Here is an 18,173-nt window from a genome sequence, read left to right as displayed (position 1 = left end):
TAAATTATTTCCTATGTTCTAATATAATCTAGGTTTTCAATTGTCCCTTTATATTAGCAAAATTAGTAAAAAAAAAAAAGTTGCATTTTAAGTAGTACAATGAAAACAAAAAATAAGCCAATAACAATGGTATGATATAAGCAACTAATGAAGTACCAAAACTACAAGAGTGCATATATTAAGCTAATAATTTAGAACATAAGCATATATTTAGAACATAAGCCCATAATTTAGATCAAAAGCACCTAATTTAGAACATAAATCATTCTTACAAAATTGTTTAAGAAACTTCTGAATAAACTTCAAAACTATTGTTGCAATTTTAAAACCAAATAAAAAACAATGTAAATAAAAAACAAAATAATATCAAAAATTGAAAAGGTTGAACAAATTTACTCCAAGTACAGAATCCCTAACATTATACTAAACACAAAAATAGTTAAATCCCCACAAATAGCGAATATGTATTTAATTCAGATTAGAACAACACAAAATACATTTAGGGTGAAAAAACGAAAACCACAAATTTATTGAATTCAAACCACATAAACAACGTACTATATACTCAAACTCAAATTAGAATAATAAAAATGACAAATTTGAACGACGATTAGACAAAAACAACGAATTCGAACATATAATAAACGTAAGCAATGATCATCTAATGAATCTAAAAATATAAAGTACCCAAATCTGACGAACTTCGTCGATCTAGGGTTTGAAAAAATGTACTCAAAATTCCAAATTATACTTGTTTAGTGCAAGTTTATGAACAATAGTAGTTGATGTGTAACCGAAATTTTGAGCGAAATATGTGATCAAAGCTTGAATTTGATCCATTAATGGTAGTTTTGTAGAGAATTTTTTGGTTTTAGGAGAGAGGAAGTGAAATGTGTAGAAAGTATAGGTAGGAGAGTGAACGTTCTACTAGTAATTTTTTAGGTTTAAGTAGTAATAGGTGGTGGTGGTTTCATATTTACAAAACTGCCCAACCCCTTTCTTTAATCCAATCCATTCAAATAAATCTAATTCTACGGTTGAGATTGATTCTTACATAATAGGGTTCTTATATAAGGAGGGGTTTTTATCGAATCCCTCATATATATATATATATATATAGAGGAAGGCTCATGTAAGAACCCTCCTCTATATAAGAACCCATCCCAACCATTCATTGGTTTTGATCTAACTATCTAAAATACTCCTTTAGTAATGACATTTATGTAATTCTTTACATTTTTTTTACACTTTTAACAAAATACCCTAATTCTTTCCAATTTCTCTCTCCTTAGCACATCACTCTCTCTCTCCTCAGCACTCTCTCTCTCTCTCTCCTCAGCACTTTCTCTCTCCTCACCATCTATACATCAACGAAAATAATTTGGGTAAGTTTATTACTTGTTCAAAAATTCTGATTTAATTTTATTACTTGATTGCTTTGATGTATTTCTAGATTTTTTGTTTTGATTTTTCATTCGATTTTTTTGTGTTTTGTATTTCGATTTTTTTACATTTTTTTTTGCGATTTTTTTTTTTTTTTTTTTTTTTTTTTTTTTTTTTTTTTTGCGATTTTGCTTGTTTTTGTGATTGTGCTGTTTTTTAATGTGTGATGTTTAAATTTGTTTGTTTAAATTTTCATTTTTTGTCCAAAAAAATTTTCCAATATTTTTTTCCCAAATTTTTTTCGATTTTTTTCCAGTTTTTTTTTTCGATTTCCGGATTTTATTATTTTCATGTTTTTTGATTTTTCCAAATTTTTTCAGTTTGTATTTCCAGATTTTTCGATTTTTTTTCGAATTTTTTCCCAATTTTTGTTTTTCGTTTTTAATTTTTTTTTCCAGATTCTTTTTCGACTTTTTTTTTTTGCTTGAGTTTTTCTATTTGCTTGAATTTTAATTTCAGATTGTATTTTTTGCTTCAATTTGTGTTTTTGATAATTAGGTTTTTGCATATTCATGGATTTTGATGATGTTGAACATAATTCTCCTTCTTCCTCTGTTACTCATTCAGGTAATTTTAATTGTTTTGATACTTTAATTTCAATTTACTTAGATGTTCTAAACTTTACTTACTTGCATGTTCTAAAGTAATTTTGTGAATTTGTTGATTATGTTCAAAAGTAGTTTTAATGTTCTAAATTATTTCTGGTTATGTTCTAAAGTAATCCATTATGTTCTAAATTTTTCCACTTTATTCTAAATTTATTATGTATGTTATAAAGTAATTCACTATGTTCTAAAGCAATATGTTATAAGTATGTCCGTGATTTGCTATGTTCTAAGGTATTCAGCTAAGTTTAATTGTTTTAATGCTTTAATTTCAATTTACTTACATGTTCTAAACTTTACTTACATGTTCTAAAATTTACTTACTTACATGTTCTAAAGTAATTTTGTGAATATGATGATTATGTTCAAAAGATGTTTTAATGTTCTAAATTTTTCCTGGTTATGTTCTAAAGTAATTCATTATGTTCTAAATTTTTTCACTTTATTATGTTCTAAATTTTATTATGTATGTTATAAAGTAATTCACTATGTTGTAAAGTTTATCCTTAATGTTTTAAACTTTTTTTTGTATGTTCTAAAGTTTTCTACGTATCTTTCTCTTTATGTTTTAAACTTTATTTTTATGTTATAATATTTTCTACATATTCTATGACTTTTATTGTATGTTCTAAAGTTTACCTTCTAGTTTTAAATTTTACTTTTATGTTCTAATGCAGTTGATGTTATTTATCGTACTCCTGAGGTTGTTGGATCATTTAGCCCTGGTGGTACCACGAAGGAATGGATTTCAAGTGTTCCAGAGGAGTTAAAACCTCATCTGGGGATGATATTCAAAGATCCTGAAGAGGGTCTTAGTTTTTACAAAGCATATGCAAATGCCGCTGGGTTTACTTCTAGGAAATCTACTACTACAAGGAAGAAGAATAACAAAGCTATAATTGCTTTTCAATATGGAGTTTGCAATAAGGAAGGTTTCAGGGCAACAAAAAAACCTATTGCTCAACAAACCATTGATGAAGAAGGAAAAGTTCGTATTACTAGGAAACGTTTAGTCACTCGTGTAGGATGCAATGCTCACATATGTATGAGATATGATGCCGGAAAGTATGTTGTTAGTCATTTCAAAGAAGAACATAATCATTGTTTATATACTCCAAGTTGTGCAAAATTTCAAAAGGATAATAGGAACATGCATATTATGCATAAAAAGTTGATTGTTGATAATTCAAAGGTGATTTATTTTTATGTGCCAAATATTGTTTTAATTGTTATGATTTACTATGTTCTAAAGTTAATCCTTAATCATAGTAATTTTTTTTTATACACAGGTAAATGTTGGTCCCGTGAGGTCTTATACTATGATGAAAGAATTAGCTGGATCACATGATAATGTTGGTGCATCTAAACAAGATTTCAAAAACTTTTATAGAGATTTGAAGGCTTATATTGCTGGATCAGATGCCCAAATGTTTGTGGATAACTTTCAAAATAAGAAATTTCTTTGGAGTGCATTTTTTTTTTACTATGATGTTGATGAAAAAGATAGACTTTGTAGAGCTTTATGGGCTGATCCTATTTGTCGAAAAAATTATGCACTTTTTAGTGATATGGTTTCCTTTGATACCACATTCCAAACAAACAGGTGATGATCTAAATGTAGATTTTTTTTATGTTCTTAAATTACTATCTATCATGTTTTGATGTTCTAAACATATATTCCTTATGTTCTAAATTATGTATGTCTTATGTTCTAAACATAGATTGCTGATGTTCTGACATAGATTGCTGATGTTCTAAACATAGATGCCTTATGTTCTAAAATATATATATCATGTTTTCATGTATTAAACATTATGCTTTTGTGTTTTACACTTTATGCCTTGTCTTCTAAACTAATATCCATCATGTTATGATATTCTAAACATTATGTCTTGTGTTCTAAACATTATGTCTATAGTTTATTGTTTATGTTTTAGATAATTCATTATGTTTTTAAACAAGTATAATATTGGCAAGTTTAATAATTAAAATAAATTACTATGCTCTAAAGTTTATCTTTAATGTTCTATAGTATACCTTTATGTTTCACAATTTACCTCTATGTTCAAAAGTTTACCCTTATGTTCTAATATTTTCTGCATATATAATTTGTGTATATAACAGATATAATATGATCTTTGGTCCATTTACTAGAGTTGATCATCATAAGAAATATGTTACTTTTGCGGCTTCTTTTGTAGCTCATGAAGATATATCATCTTTTGAATGGGTTTTCAAAACTTTTCTTAAAGCAATGGGAAATAACGAGCCTGTGTGTTTGATTACCGATCAAGACCCTGCAATGAAAGTTGTTGTTCGTAATGTTTTTCAAACTACAGAACATAGGTTTTGTATGTGGCATATTATGAAAAAGGTGCCTGAAAAAGTAGATCGGACAATTACCCAAGAAACTGATTTTTTGAAAAAACTTTGTGCATGTGTTTGGCATTTAGAGATTGAGCCGGCAGAATTTGAAGAAAAATGGAACAAAATTATTTCAGAATTCAATTTGAACAATCATGGATGGTTGGCAAACATGTACGACATACGTGATATGTGGATTCCAGCGTATTTCAGAGATTTATTTTTAGGTGGCATCATGAGGACCACATCTAGATCAGAAAGTGAAAATAATTTTTTCACTATGTTCACAAATCCCCATCTCACTTTGATTGAGTTCTACATGAGGTAATATGTAAATGTCTAAATATGTTCTAAAGTTAATCTTTATGTTCAAAAGTTTTTCTTCAATGCTCTAAAGTTTTCTTTTTATGTTTTATAGTTTTACTATTTATTTTATAACTCTCTTTTATGTTCTAAATTTTGTCTTACATGTAGAAAATTTTTAGTTTAATGTTTTAATAGTATTTAGATCATAATAATTATTTCATGTGTATTATTTTAATATGTTCTAATGTAATTCACTTTATGTTCTAAAGTTATCTTCTATGTTCTAAAGTTAATTTCTATTTTCTATAGATTTGAATGTGCATTGGACGCTCAAAGGCACACTCAAAATAAAATGGATAATGATTCGAAGAATAAGCGTCCAGCGTGTAAGACTCCAATTCCTTTAGAAAAAGATGCTTCCGAGTTGTTTACAACAACAATTTTCTATGATTTTCAATATGAGCTTGAAATTGGATGTTTTAATTGTGGTGTTGAGGAGATGAAGAAGGACAATGAGATTTACATTTTCAAATTAAGGGAAGGATCAAGGAGGAGGACTTTTGATGTTGTTTTTGATCCAACTACCTTAGATACTAAGTGTTTTTGTAAAAAATTTGAACGTGATGGTGTGCCTTGCAGGCATATGATTTGGGTGTGGAAGGCAAGGATGTTAGAAAAAATTCCCAAGACCTACGTTCTAAATAGATGGTGTACAATGGCTTATAAGAAGCCCATTTTTGATTTAGAGGGTAATGTGTTGGAGGAATGCCTTAATGCAGTAGATAAGAAGATGCTATTAAATGATTTGTGGTCTAAAATTCATGCTTGTGTGAGTTTAGTGCAAAACAATGAAGATGATCTAAGTGCTCTTGTCAAAAAACTTCGAGCCATGAGAATAGATTTGGAACAGAAGAAAACAACAAATGGAAGCAACAATCTTTCTAACAAAGTTAAAGACATTGAAATGCTTATTGGAGCTAGTTTACCTTCTGAAGTTTTGATCAAACCTCCTAAAATTTCAAAAAACAAAGGTACGGGGGTTCATGTTCCAAATCAGGTTAATGTTCCAAATGATTTCAATGTCTCAAATGATACCCATGTTCCAAATGATATCAATGTTCCAAATGATACCCATATTCCAAATGATACCCATATTCCAAATGATATCAATGTTCCAAATGATACCCATGTTCCAAATGACACGCATGTTCCAAATAATGACAAGAGAATGAAGAGTGACAGAGAAAAAGCTGTTGAACAAAGTCAAAAGAAGAAAAGATTATGTACAGCATGTGGAGAGCTTGGTCATCATGATAGTCGTAATTGTCCAAGGAGAGTCAAGTGATATTGTAAGTAAACATTTTTTAGTTTTCTTATGTTCTAATTAGTAATAAATTAAAATTATTATATAATATATGTGTTAAAGGCTATTAATGATATCTTAACTTTTTACTTTGAGTTTTAATTTAATAAATGTCTCTTCTGCTCTTTATATGATTTTATATATGTTCTAAAATGCATCGAATATGTTCTAAAATTTATCATATATTTTAATGTGTTTATGTTCTAATTTTTTTTAATTTTTTTTACAGGTTGATGGATATGCTATAAGTACAACCGCATGGGACATTTTATTTTTAGGAAATAATCTCATTTACTTGCACATGGAAAAAATTGTGTAATTTTTTTTATATTTATTTTGTATTCTTTTCAATTTATTAACATAATATCATATTATTTTTTTGTCCAATTATTCTTTAACAATAGTATTCAACCCATATATTGATCCACAACCACCGACAAACCCACCGATTTGAACCCACCAACCTACCATTGACGAACCCCACCATGTGAACATATCACCTACAAGGCTACAACCTAAAATCATGTTGAATTAACATTTGTAAACCACACCGACAAAACGGAATTTACCATGAGAATGGGGTTAGATGAGTATGAAAGAACAATTTTTTGCGAGTAATGTGAACCATTTATTTTTGGCAAATTTTTCAAGTAACAATAATTGAAGGTAGTATTAACTTTTTGATTGCATTTTTAAACCAAAATATCAAAACCATAACCTTTTACATAAAAAAAATATATTTATATATACATAAAAGAAAAGGTTAAAATATCTTTGTGTCGTTTTTGGAGGAGTTGGTGTCTTTGGTGTGACCTCATTCCTTTACTCTTCCTTTTTCGTTGTACACATGAAAAACTTAAGCTTATTCTTTTGTCTAAACATAATTAAAATTACTTTAGAACATGGACAAGTAATTTAGAACATAAACTTAAATACTTTAGAACATAAACTTAAATACTTTAGAACATAATTAGAAATACTTTAGAACATTATAAAAATGATGTTCCGAATCAGGGTAATGTTCCAAATGATATTAATATTCCAAATGATACCCATATTGAAAATAGTCATCTCCATATTTGTACAAAAATGTACTATTATATTGTTTTAAATATCTTTCTAAAGATATATACTTGAGATTTACACAATCATATATCAAACTTTGTTCATTTTTGACCATTTTCTAGCCATCTTCATCACTCTTTTCCGTTCTTCATTTACTTCTGATGTTATAATTTTCCCACAATACTCCACTCGTAGCCTTTTCATTTGCTCAAACTGCAAAAAAAAAAAAAAAAAAAAAAATACAAACACGTTAAAATTAAAATATACACATTTAGAAACATAAACACGTAATTCAGAATATAATCAAAAATACTTTAGAACAGTCCCATGTAATTTAGAACATAATCAGATTAACTTTAGAACATAGATATTTAACTTAGAACATAATCAGAATTACTTTAGAACATAGACAAGTAATTTAGAACATAATTAGAATAACTTGTAATTAGGTTAATGTTCCAAATGATACCCATGTTCCAAATAGTGAGAAGAGAATGAACAGTGTCATATTGAACATTGACATGTAATTTACAACATAATGAAAAATACTTTTGAATATGCTATTCAAACAAAAAAAAATAAAAAATAAATAAATAAATAAATAAATAAATAAATTATACATGTTATTTATAACATAATCTGATTGACTTTAGAACATATACATGTAATTTAGAACATAGACATGTAATTTAGAACATAATCAGAATTAATTTAGAACATTGACATGTAATTAGAACCTAATCATATGTCTTCACACTTACATTATCTTTCTCTAGCCCCGAATTCCATTGTTTTTGACATTGGCCTTCATAAGTTTCCATGTGCTTCAACAGAAATAATCCACAATCATGTTTGTTTGCATCGCTCTTCCATTTCATCTCAATGTTTCTTGTTTCGTAAGTGGAGAAAACAACACTCTTGTTATCAGTTTCTTCATAGAACTCACCAAATGCCTTCAACTACAAAATTAATAATATGTACTTTAGAATATAATCATAATTACTTTAGAACATATACAAGTAATTTAGAACATAGATATGTACATTAGAACATAATCAGAATAACTTAAATTAGGTTAATGTTCCAAAACAGGTTAATGTTCCAAAATTTCTATATAGCATAATAAGAAAATAATAGTTAACCAAGTCAAAACTCTACACCTTACCATCTTTGTAAAGTCATCTCCATATTTATCTTCAACATAAACATTAGGTGGAAGAAATCTATTATCAATGACATCGAGAGTTCCTTCCAAAAAGTTGAAGCACAACAAATAATAGTGATCCGGTAAAACAGTCGGAAAAAAAACCTACGTTTAGAAAATAATCAGATACTTTAGAACATAAACAAACATGTGTTTAGAACATAATCAGATACTTTAGAACATAAATAAAAATAAACAGAACACAATAAAAATAAAAAATAATATGTTACCAATTGAAAGTTATTAAATGTTGTTACTTCGGCATTTGTCATTTCTTTTCTCATTTGATGAAACAATGCTTTCTTTCTATCTTCCAAACTTTCTGTATTTTTGATGTGTTTTTCAGTGCAAAGAATGAGCTGAAAAAAAAAAGAAATTAAAACCTAAGTAATTAAAACATTGACATATAATTAGAACATAATCAGAATTAGAACATAGACATGTAATTTAGAACATAATTAATAATACTTTAGAACATTGACATGTAATTTAGAACTCATTCAGAACTACTTTAGAACATTATTAGAAATACTTTAGAACATTGATATGTAAATTAGAACATAATCAGAATTACTTTAGAAAATAGACATATAAGTTTGAACATAATTAGAACATACATAGCATTCAGTAGAGAAAAAAAAATCTATTCTTCTTGTCTACACCCCGCCTTTTGTTTTCATAATTTAATATGGAAACAAAAGCATCTGCAATGTTGTTGAACATGTGACTATTTGCTGAAAGACTATCCATCTCATCTCTCCTAATCACCATTGCCGCTTTGTCAGCATACAAAAGTTCCCTAAAATGAGAACAAAAACTATATTAAATCAAAACAGCATTTAAATTTAGGGCATGTGCATATAGTTTCAAACATGTACTTTAGAACATAAACATCTACATTAGAATATAAGTACAATGTTTAGAACATAAGTATATATATTTATTATAAGCATATAAATATAGATTGATGAAATCTTACGCGTTATCTCTTTGAGCAAAAGCATACTCTGCTATCATTTTATGATCTACATTGTTGAAGAGTTTTTCATGATTAACCATAAAAGGCGAACGCAAGTACATTAGAAGCTTATCCTTTCCTCTTTTTTTCCTTGTTTCTTCTTCTTCTTCTTGTTTTTCTTCTTGCTTCCTATTCAATTGAATTAAAAAAAAAAATCAACAACTATAATCAAATTATAATCAAACAACCGTCATAGCCTAAACCTAATTTTTAATGTTTTCAAAATGATTACCGTTGCTTATTTTCTTTGTTGTTCTTTTCTTCATCATGCTTCTTCTTTTCTTTTTTGGTTTTTTTGTCCTTTTTTTCTTCATTCAATGTAGGTGGAAGATCTTGATTAAAAAAAAATCACAATTAACAATTCACATAATTAATTTGAAACATAACCAAAAAAAATTTAGAACATTAAAACAACTTTTGACATAATCAAAAATTTATATCATACAAATTAAATATTATAAATATCCAATATACATATAAGAAAAATAAAATTTAAATAAGTTGAAATTACCAACTATTGGTGAGGGCGACAACAAATTGAAGCTTGGAGGAGAAATATCTTTATATGTCTTTTTTGGAGGAATTGGTGTCTTTGGTGTGTCCTCATTCCTTTCCTCTTTCTTCTTCGTTGTACGTAAGAAAATTTTAAGCTTATTCTTTTGTCTAAACATAATCAAAATTACTTTAGAACATGGACAAGTAACTTAGAACATAATCAGAAATACTTTAGAACATAAACTTAAATACTTTAGAACATAATCAGAAATACTTTAGAACATAAACTTAAATACTTTAGAACATAATCAGAAATACTTTAGAACATTATAAAAATAAAAATAATTAATCTAAGTCAAACATCAAAACCTTCATAAGCAAATAATTATATATTTCTTATTCTATTCCTACTTCATAAACTTGTAAAAATCACACCAAACAAACTTGTAACAGACAAACCAATATATATAACTAGAACACACAAACCATTAATTCTATAGTAAAGTTTTACGAAATCATCCAACATATGTTTTAAACCAAAACCATTGTTTTAAATATTCCTATTACTAATTAACATTGATTACCCTTCCTTTGCTTCAACTTTCTTGTTCATCATTTTTTCCTCCTTTTCTTCTGCCTTTATTTCATCTTGCTTCTCCTCTTGTTTTTCTTCTTGCTTCTCCTCTTGTTCTTCTTCTTGCTTCTCATCTTGTTCTTCTTCTTGCTTGTCTTCTTATTCTTGTTTTTCATCTTTTCCTTCATCTTGTTTTTCTTGCTTCTCTTCTTGTTCTTGCTTTTCCTCTTTCTCTTTTAGTTGCTTCTCTTTGTGATCTCTTTCTGGGTTTAGAAAATCACAATTAAGAACATCTTCAACCATTTGATCATCTAGAGCAACTGTGAATGAAAAAGAATATAAGAAAATACTTAAAACATAAGAACTTTGAAATATAAAAACAAAATACTTTATAACAAATATGTAATTTGAATAAATGTGAAGTTACCAATTTGTGGAGAGGGCACCAAGCTTTTCTCTTCATTCTCCTTGCTTTTTTTGTTTTCTTTATTTTGTTCATCAATCTCATCATCATTCTTCTCCATGTTTCTCTCTTCATTACCCTCTTTGTTCACATTAAAAATATTAAATAGAAACAATTAGTATACAATCTAGAAAAGTAAATAAGAAAATGAGTTTGAAAATAATGTGAAATTACCAACTATTGGTGATGAGATATTATCATTTTTCTTCTCATTGCTTTTCTCTTCTTTGTTGTTCTCTTCTTTTTCTCCTTCATTTGATGTCAAGTCTTCAAAATAATTGTAAAACACAATATTAGAACATAATAATATCACAAGGATTTGATTTGGAACATAAACATAAACTTTAGAACATAAAGTATAAACTTTAGAACATATAGCGTAAACTTTAGAACATATAGTGTAAACTTTAGAACATAAGCATATACGAATATTTTATTTCATTCTTTTTAATACTTTTTATTTTCCAAATCAATTTATTCAAAGAACATTAATAAGAAATGAGTTTGAAAATAATGTGAAATTACCAACAATAGGTGAGGAGATACTATCATCTTTCTTTTCATTGCTTTTCCTTTCATTGTTGTTTTTTTCTCTTTCTCCTTCATTTGATGTCAAATCTTCATAATAATTATAAGACACAATTTTAGAACATAACTATATCATAAAGATTTGATTTGGAACATAACCACTTAATTTAAGAGCATCATTTAGAATATAGATATAATTTAGAAATTAAGCATGTAATTACCATGTCCTAATGTCTTTAGTGACTTTTCATCATTGAATTTCTTCCATGCTATGTTCATTAACATATCCAATTCTTCTATGAATGCCGGCTCATCGAAGAAATGTTGATCTTGACTAAGGATCTTGACTAAGTATAGAAGGACTTTTCTTCGGTTGGTTCTTTTTTTCTTGATTTTCCAAAGGCTATATATAAAAATAACACTTTAGAACATAGGCTGAAAATAGTTTAGAACATAACCAAAAGCTAATTTAGATCATAAGTAATTTGGAACATGATTATAGTACCTTTGTGGTATACTTGCCCCAAATGTTGTCTATAAGATGATGCATTTTCTTACTTGTTTCTTCCTCAACAAAAAAATCTTTTGCTTGGTTCAACATGGAATACATCTCTTTCACATTCGATGCAAGACTTTTTGCTAAATCTCCAAATTTGCTTAAAAAGCCCTAATAATTTAGAACATAAAGTAATGAATATTTAAAACATTATAGAAATAAGTAATTAAATAAATAAAAAAAATATGTTAAAACATTATACCATCATGTCATTTGGAGATGTGATAGAATTACAAGCCATGGATTGTTTTTCCATAACTTTCTCCTTTCCTTTGTCTTTCCCTTGCTTTTTTGACAATGGCATGATTTTTTTTTTCATTACTTTCTTCTCCCCTTGTTTTCTCTAATTGTCAAAGGTTGCTCTTTCTTCTCGCCTTTGTCTTTCCCTTGCTTTCCTCTAATTGTCAAGGGTTGCTCTTTCTTCTTGCCTTTGTTTTTCCCTTGCCTTTTTTCCAATTCCTTTTTAAAAATAACTTACAAATTTTAGAATGCATGCATAAACATAATGTATAAATAAATATAAAACGGTAATTACCATTGATGGACCTTCACTTTTCTTTTCCTTATCCTCCGATTCTTTCTTCTTGATTCGACCCTACAAATCATAATATGAATAGATTACAAACTTTAGAACATATGTAATAAACTTTAGAACATCCGTAATAAACTTTAGAACATACATAATAAACTTTAGAACATAAAATAAACATGCATAATACTCTTTAAAACACATATACAATAAACTTTAGAACATATATTATAAAGTTTAGAACATATAGTATAAACTTTAGAACATAAGCATATACAAAAATCATACCACTTTCAATTTCATTCTTTCTAGTACTTTTCCTTTTCCAAATCCAAGGTCTTTCTCAAACTTCAATCTCGCATGAAACCTTTCTTGGTTCCACAATGATATTAGTGGAACTCCACGTGGTATCACCAACCCCTTTCTTTGTACCCAATCAAAATAGGATACCTACAAGAACATCATTAGAAATACTCTAGAACATTGATATGTAAATTAGAACATAGATATATTATTTAGAACATCATCAGAAATACTTTAGAACATAGACATGTAACTTAGAACATAATCAGAATTACTTTAGAACATAGACAAGTAATTTAGAACATAGATATGTACATTACAACATAATCAAAATAACTTAAAATAAGGTTAATTAATTAGACTATTTTAGTGCATTTTTATCATAATATAAATAACACATATAAAGAATGTTAAAAAAACTAAAAATTACCATAAGAAAGATTAAAGGACCCGTGAAGTAAGATTCTCCATCTAGCCATTTTTTACAAGTTTCCATCAAGTGCTCCTTCACAAATTTGCACCAATCCAACTTCACTATATTCTTTATATCCTTGCAACTATACAAAAACTTAATGTATAGTTGGTTGCTATTAGTTGAACGAATGCAACTATTAACTACACAAACAATGAAGTTCCAAATGAATTCATCGGAAACTCGATCGTGTGCTTTATCTACCTCTTTCACCTTTTGGATCCTACTAATCAATTGTCCATTTTTTGGAGCACCCTGTAAGTAATTTAGAACATGGACAAGTAATTTAGAACATAATCAGAAATACTTTAGAACATAAACTTAAATACTTTAGAACATAATCAGAAATACTTTAGAAGATTATAAAAGTAAATTAGAACATAATTAGAAATACTTTAGAACATTGACATGTAATTTAGAAATCAATCAAAACTACTTTAAAACATAGATATATAATTTAGAACATCATTAGAAATACTTTAGAACATTGATATATAAATTAGAACATAATAAGAATTACTTTCAGAACATACACATGTAACTTAGAACATATTCGGAATTACTTTAGAACATAGACAAGTAATTTAGAACATAAATATATACATTAGAACATGATCAGAATAACATGCAATGTACAAGAACACATAGATATATACAGCATAAAAATATAATTTTCATACCCATTCAAGATCATAGTTTTTTCAATGTAAATATGCAAAAAATATAATTTAGAACATAAGCCAAATAACAAGTTTATAATACAAGTACACATAAAAATATTCATACCACTTTAAGGTCAAAGTTTTTTCTCCATTTTTGCATAAACTTTGCACATTCCACATTCTCCTTATTTTCTAAGGTATCAACAATTGCAATATCTCCCATTGGCAATCCATATGTCATGTGAACATCAATTTCATCAAAGAATATTTCTTCTTCTCTCCCCGGTAGCATCAAGCAACATCTTTTGGGATCAAAATTCGTAAGAAGTTGTGCTGTCAACCTAGATTCAAATTAAAGGTTTAAAATACAAAATACATATAGATTAGAATAGAAATAAAAATAAAAATTAACATAATAATTAAACTTTAGAACCTTATAAGAATTAGAACATAATAGTCGATCTTTAAAACATAAAAATAAAAATAAAACTTAGTGCTAGTGCTTACCAAGAATCGGCATGATGTGGTGCATCCAATTTCAAAAAAGCTCCAAATCCAATTTTCTTAATTGCTTCTTTATGCTTATCAGAAAGAATTACCAACACTTGTTTCATCAATTTCTTAGTTTTAACTCTTTGATAAGCTGTTCTCTTACTTTTTTCTTCTTTTATTACTTTGACATCCTCATCATCATTTTCTTTTTCAATCTTTCTTTTCAGATTTTTTTTCAGAACCACCTGAAAAAAGTAGAACATTAGAAAGAATTTTAACATAATAAAAACATGAACTTTAGAACATCAACATAAAGTATAGAACATTAGCATATAATTTAGAATACATGTACTTGTTAAAAACATATACTTTAGAACATAAGCACATAGTTTACAATGAGCGCATAGTATTAACATGAGCACATAGTTTTATAACATGCACAATCATATCAGATTATAAGAATACAAATTAGGAGAAAAAAGATTTAAATTAGAACATGAACTTTAGAACATAAGTTCATTGTTTAGAACATGTAATTTAGAACATAAGCATATAGGTTATTGTTATAAAAATAAAGTTTAGAACACATGTATATACTTTAAAACATAAACTTGGAAATGTAAGCATGTAACTTACAAAAATAAAGTCACATATTAATTAAATCATTTACTTTAGAACATAAGCATGAATGTAGAATATAAACATGCAATTTATGACATTAGCATATAATTTAGAACGTCAACAAATAATTTAGAACCTTTTTTCTATCATCTTTCACGTCCTCTCTTTTATCATCTTTTTCCTCCAACTTTGGTCCATCCATCTCTTCATTAGTATCATCTTTTTCCTCCAACTTTGGTCCATCATCATTCTCATCATCGTCATCATTTTCTTCTTCCTTTTTTTTCATTTTTCTAGGTGGTTGAATCCTTGATGGAAGCTTGATACTTTTTTTTTCGTTTTAGACTTTGCACATGTTTCTCAAATTCATCTTTTTCAATTACTTCCGCTTCATTTTCAACAACTTTCCTTTAAAATCAAATATAAATGATTTAGAACATATATGATAATCTTTAGAACATAATAGAAAACTTTAGATCATAATAGAAATACTTTAGAACATAATAGAAAACCTTAGAACATAATAGAAATACTTTAATTACCTTTTTCTTCCATAAGTAATTTTTTCATCTTGTATAATAGTAATTTCTTCTTCTGATTTTTCTTCATTTTGGCCTTGCATTTTGCTGCAATTTTAAAAAAATAAAAAACATTAGTAACATATATAGAGCCATAGAGGTGAGTATGGCAAGAAGATTACAATTCTCATTTCAATTTAAGCTCCAAAGGTATCCATAGCATGGTCTATTGCAATGGAATTCAGTTTCTTTTTAATATTCTCAACTTCACGAGCATCTTTGAATCGTGCAACAAGTTGATTTGATGCAGAAAAAAAAGACCGTAACTCTTTTGTGAAGTTACCTCCACTCATGACTTGTTTTTGTAATTTTCTAGTATTTCTTACATCCAAGAAGTCATCCAACCTATCAAGTTGACAGCTGAGTTTCTGCAGGGTGTCTTGTTCAGTAAGGCTATATTGCTCGGACATTGAATCTGCATCAAGGAGTGCAACTTCAATGAGAGTCCTTGTATTCTCAAGCCTTTTCACCTCGGATTCGAGGTCCATTACATAATTGATTGCTCCATAACCCTTGTTAACCAGTTTTTTCACAGCAAGATCAAATATTGCAGTCTGTACTGCTTCAACCATTTTTTTGAATTTAGTATGCTATAGTTCATAATCATGTATAGAATTTAGTATGCTATAGTTGATAATCATGCAGTTAAAATTTTGAAACAAAACTCAAAAAACAATTTCGAACATGATTAAAAAAAAGAGTTTAGAACATGATTAAATCTCAGTCATAAGATAAATCTCAATCGCTGTATAGAATGACTTTAGAACTTATTAAAAAAAAAGAGTTTAGAACATTATACAAGTGTGTTTTAGAACTAAACCTTCAGGACGTGGCCGTCGTGTGAGCAAGGACAACAGCAGGCTGAGTAGAGGAGTTGCGAGAGCAAGGTAGTGAGTTGCGGGAGCAGGGCACGGAGTTTAGAGGAGGCTGATTAGCAGCAGCGCACAAAGGAGGGGCAGTAGGCAGAGTAGAAGAGGCTGTACTAATAGTCGTAGCAGCAACAAATCTATTGTTCCAATACAAATACACAAAAAAATTCAAAAATTGACATTAATTTGCAAAAATCGAACTAATTCAAAAAAAAAAATCGACATATCTTTTTTTCGAACATAAATATTTCACAAAATCGAACAAAAATAATTCACAAAAGTCGAACAAAATAATGAACAAAAATCGAACAAAATAATGAACAAAAATCACTTAAAGCATCAAGATACATAGTACTAGCACCTATGTAAACTTCCTCGATCCATACCATCATATCATCATACTCTGCTAATACACGAGAATTGGCAGAGATAAAATATCGATTACAATTGAACCAAAATGCAAGATGTTCCTCTTTCTAGTTCTAAGAGGCTACATATTTTTAGTATCTAACACAATGTAGTTGATTCCAACTTCAAGAGTAATGTACAGAGAGTGTTTAGCAGCCATAGCCTCCAAAATTTCAGCCTAAAAATTTATGGCATACTTATGAGGTCAGATTATTAAGCCACTAACAATATCAATTTATAGTCTATGTCACTATGTGAGAATTGGTTCTTGTGAATGTTTACAAGGAAGATAAAATAATAAAGAAAAAGAAAAAACTTCTACTAGTAACAAAAAACACTACTTAACAGCATATGGCACTAAGCAACTAAGAAAAGTACATATTGCTTCTTGCTATACTAGGTTCATGGAGGCCAACATTTTAAAATGTAGAACAATACAACATCAACTAGATTACAAAATTGTGTTACAATTTGGTTGAAAAATCAAGAGTATAATCAAGAGTCACCGACCAACCAACTAATAGATCCATGAATAATGCTATTACTAACAATTAAGAGCGCAACAAGTATCACTAACTTAGAACATTCTGAAGAAGAATTTAGAACATGCTGAAAATAGTTTAGAACATGCTAAGCTAATTTACAATTCACAGAAGTCATTTCATTCATTTAGAAATTCTGAAATTACATAATTAGTTGCAAAACATAATAGACAAATCATATATTCAAACAAAAAAACGAATACAGAGGTAGCAAAATCATCAAAAAAATAATCCAAAAATTATCGAAAAACCTGGTAAAATGAAGCAAAAAAAAAAAGAAAAAAAGAAATCAAACAATAAATACGAGTACAATTCGAACTGAATAAAATAGGACTTAATAATCGTTCAAAAAAATCGAATAGAAATCGCAAGATGAAATTAAAAAATCGAAACAACAAAACAAAAATGGAACAAAAATCGTACAGAAATCGTCTGGTAAAAAACGAACAAATCGAAAATAAAAAAAAAACTAAGAAATCTAAAAATTGAAGTCGAAATTCAGAACAAAATTCAAATCGAACTGATTCGAACAAAAAAATTCAAATATTGATATTAATTTGCAAAAACGAACTAATTCGAACATAATTAACTCAACAGATTTATATTGTTCGAACAAAAATCGAACTAATTAATTCGCAAAAATTGAACAAAAATTGAACTAATTAATCTGAAAAAAAATTGAACAAAAATCGAAAAGAATAATTCGCAAAAAT

The 18,173-nt window shown here is 27.9% G+C and overlaps 1 protein-coding gene across 1 annotated transcript; it reads left to right on the top strand.

The window, feature by feature from the left end:
* The first annotated feature begins 1,955 nt into the window (after positions 1-1,955).
* On the top strand, positions 1,956-6,063 carry LOC145592027 (protein FAR1-RELATED SEQUENCE 5-like). The gene is made up of 5 exons (XM_081648493.1): positions 1,956-2,010; positions 2,726-3,240; positions 3,338-3,477; positions 4,173-4,736; positions 5,028-6,063. The coding sequence occupies exons 1-5, from the start codon at positions 1,956-1,958 to the stop codon at positions 6,061-6,063; spliced, it is 2,310 nt and encodes a 769-aa protein (XP_081504619.1).
* Positions 6,064-18,173: the final 12,110 nt, after the last annotated feature.

The sequence above is a fragment of the Chenopodium album genome, chromosome 18 (genome assembly GCF_948465745.1).
Source record: "Chenopodium album chromosome 18, dcCheAlbu1.1, whole genome shotgun sequence".
In the NCBI taxonomy this organism is placed as follows: Eukaryota; Viridiplantae; Streptophyta; class Magnoliopsida; order Caryophyllales; family Amaranthaceae; genus Chenopodium; species Chenopodium album.
Note: the sequence above shows the minus strand (reverse complement) of the source record. Positions and strands in the feature narration are given on the sequence as shown.

What these genes read in the sequence shown, in the direction of transcription:
- LOC145592027 (XM_081648493.1), top strand. Translation starts at nt 1,956, where the DNA reads ATGGATTTTGATGATGTTGAACATAATTCTCCTTCTTCCTCTGTTACT. An exon ending in TGATTGTTGATAATTCAAAG is followed by an intron (nt 3,241 to 3,337) that starts GTGATTTATTTT and finishes TTTTATACACAG; the next exon opens with GTAAATGTTGGTCCCGTGAG. An exon ending in GCTGGATCAGATGCCCAAAT is followed by an intron (nt 3,478 to 4,172) that starts GTTTGTGGATAA and finishes TGTATATAACAG; the next exon opens with ATATAATATGATCTTTGGTC.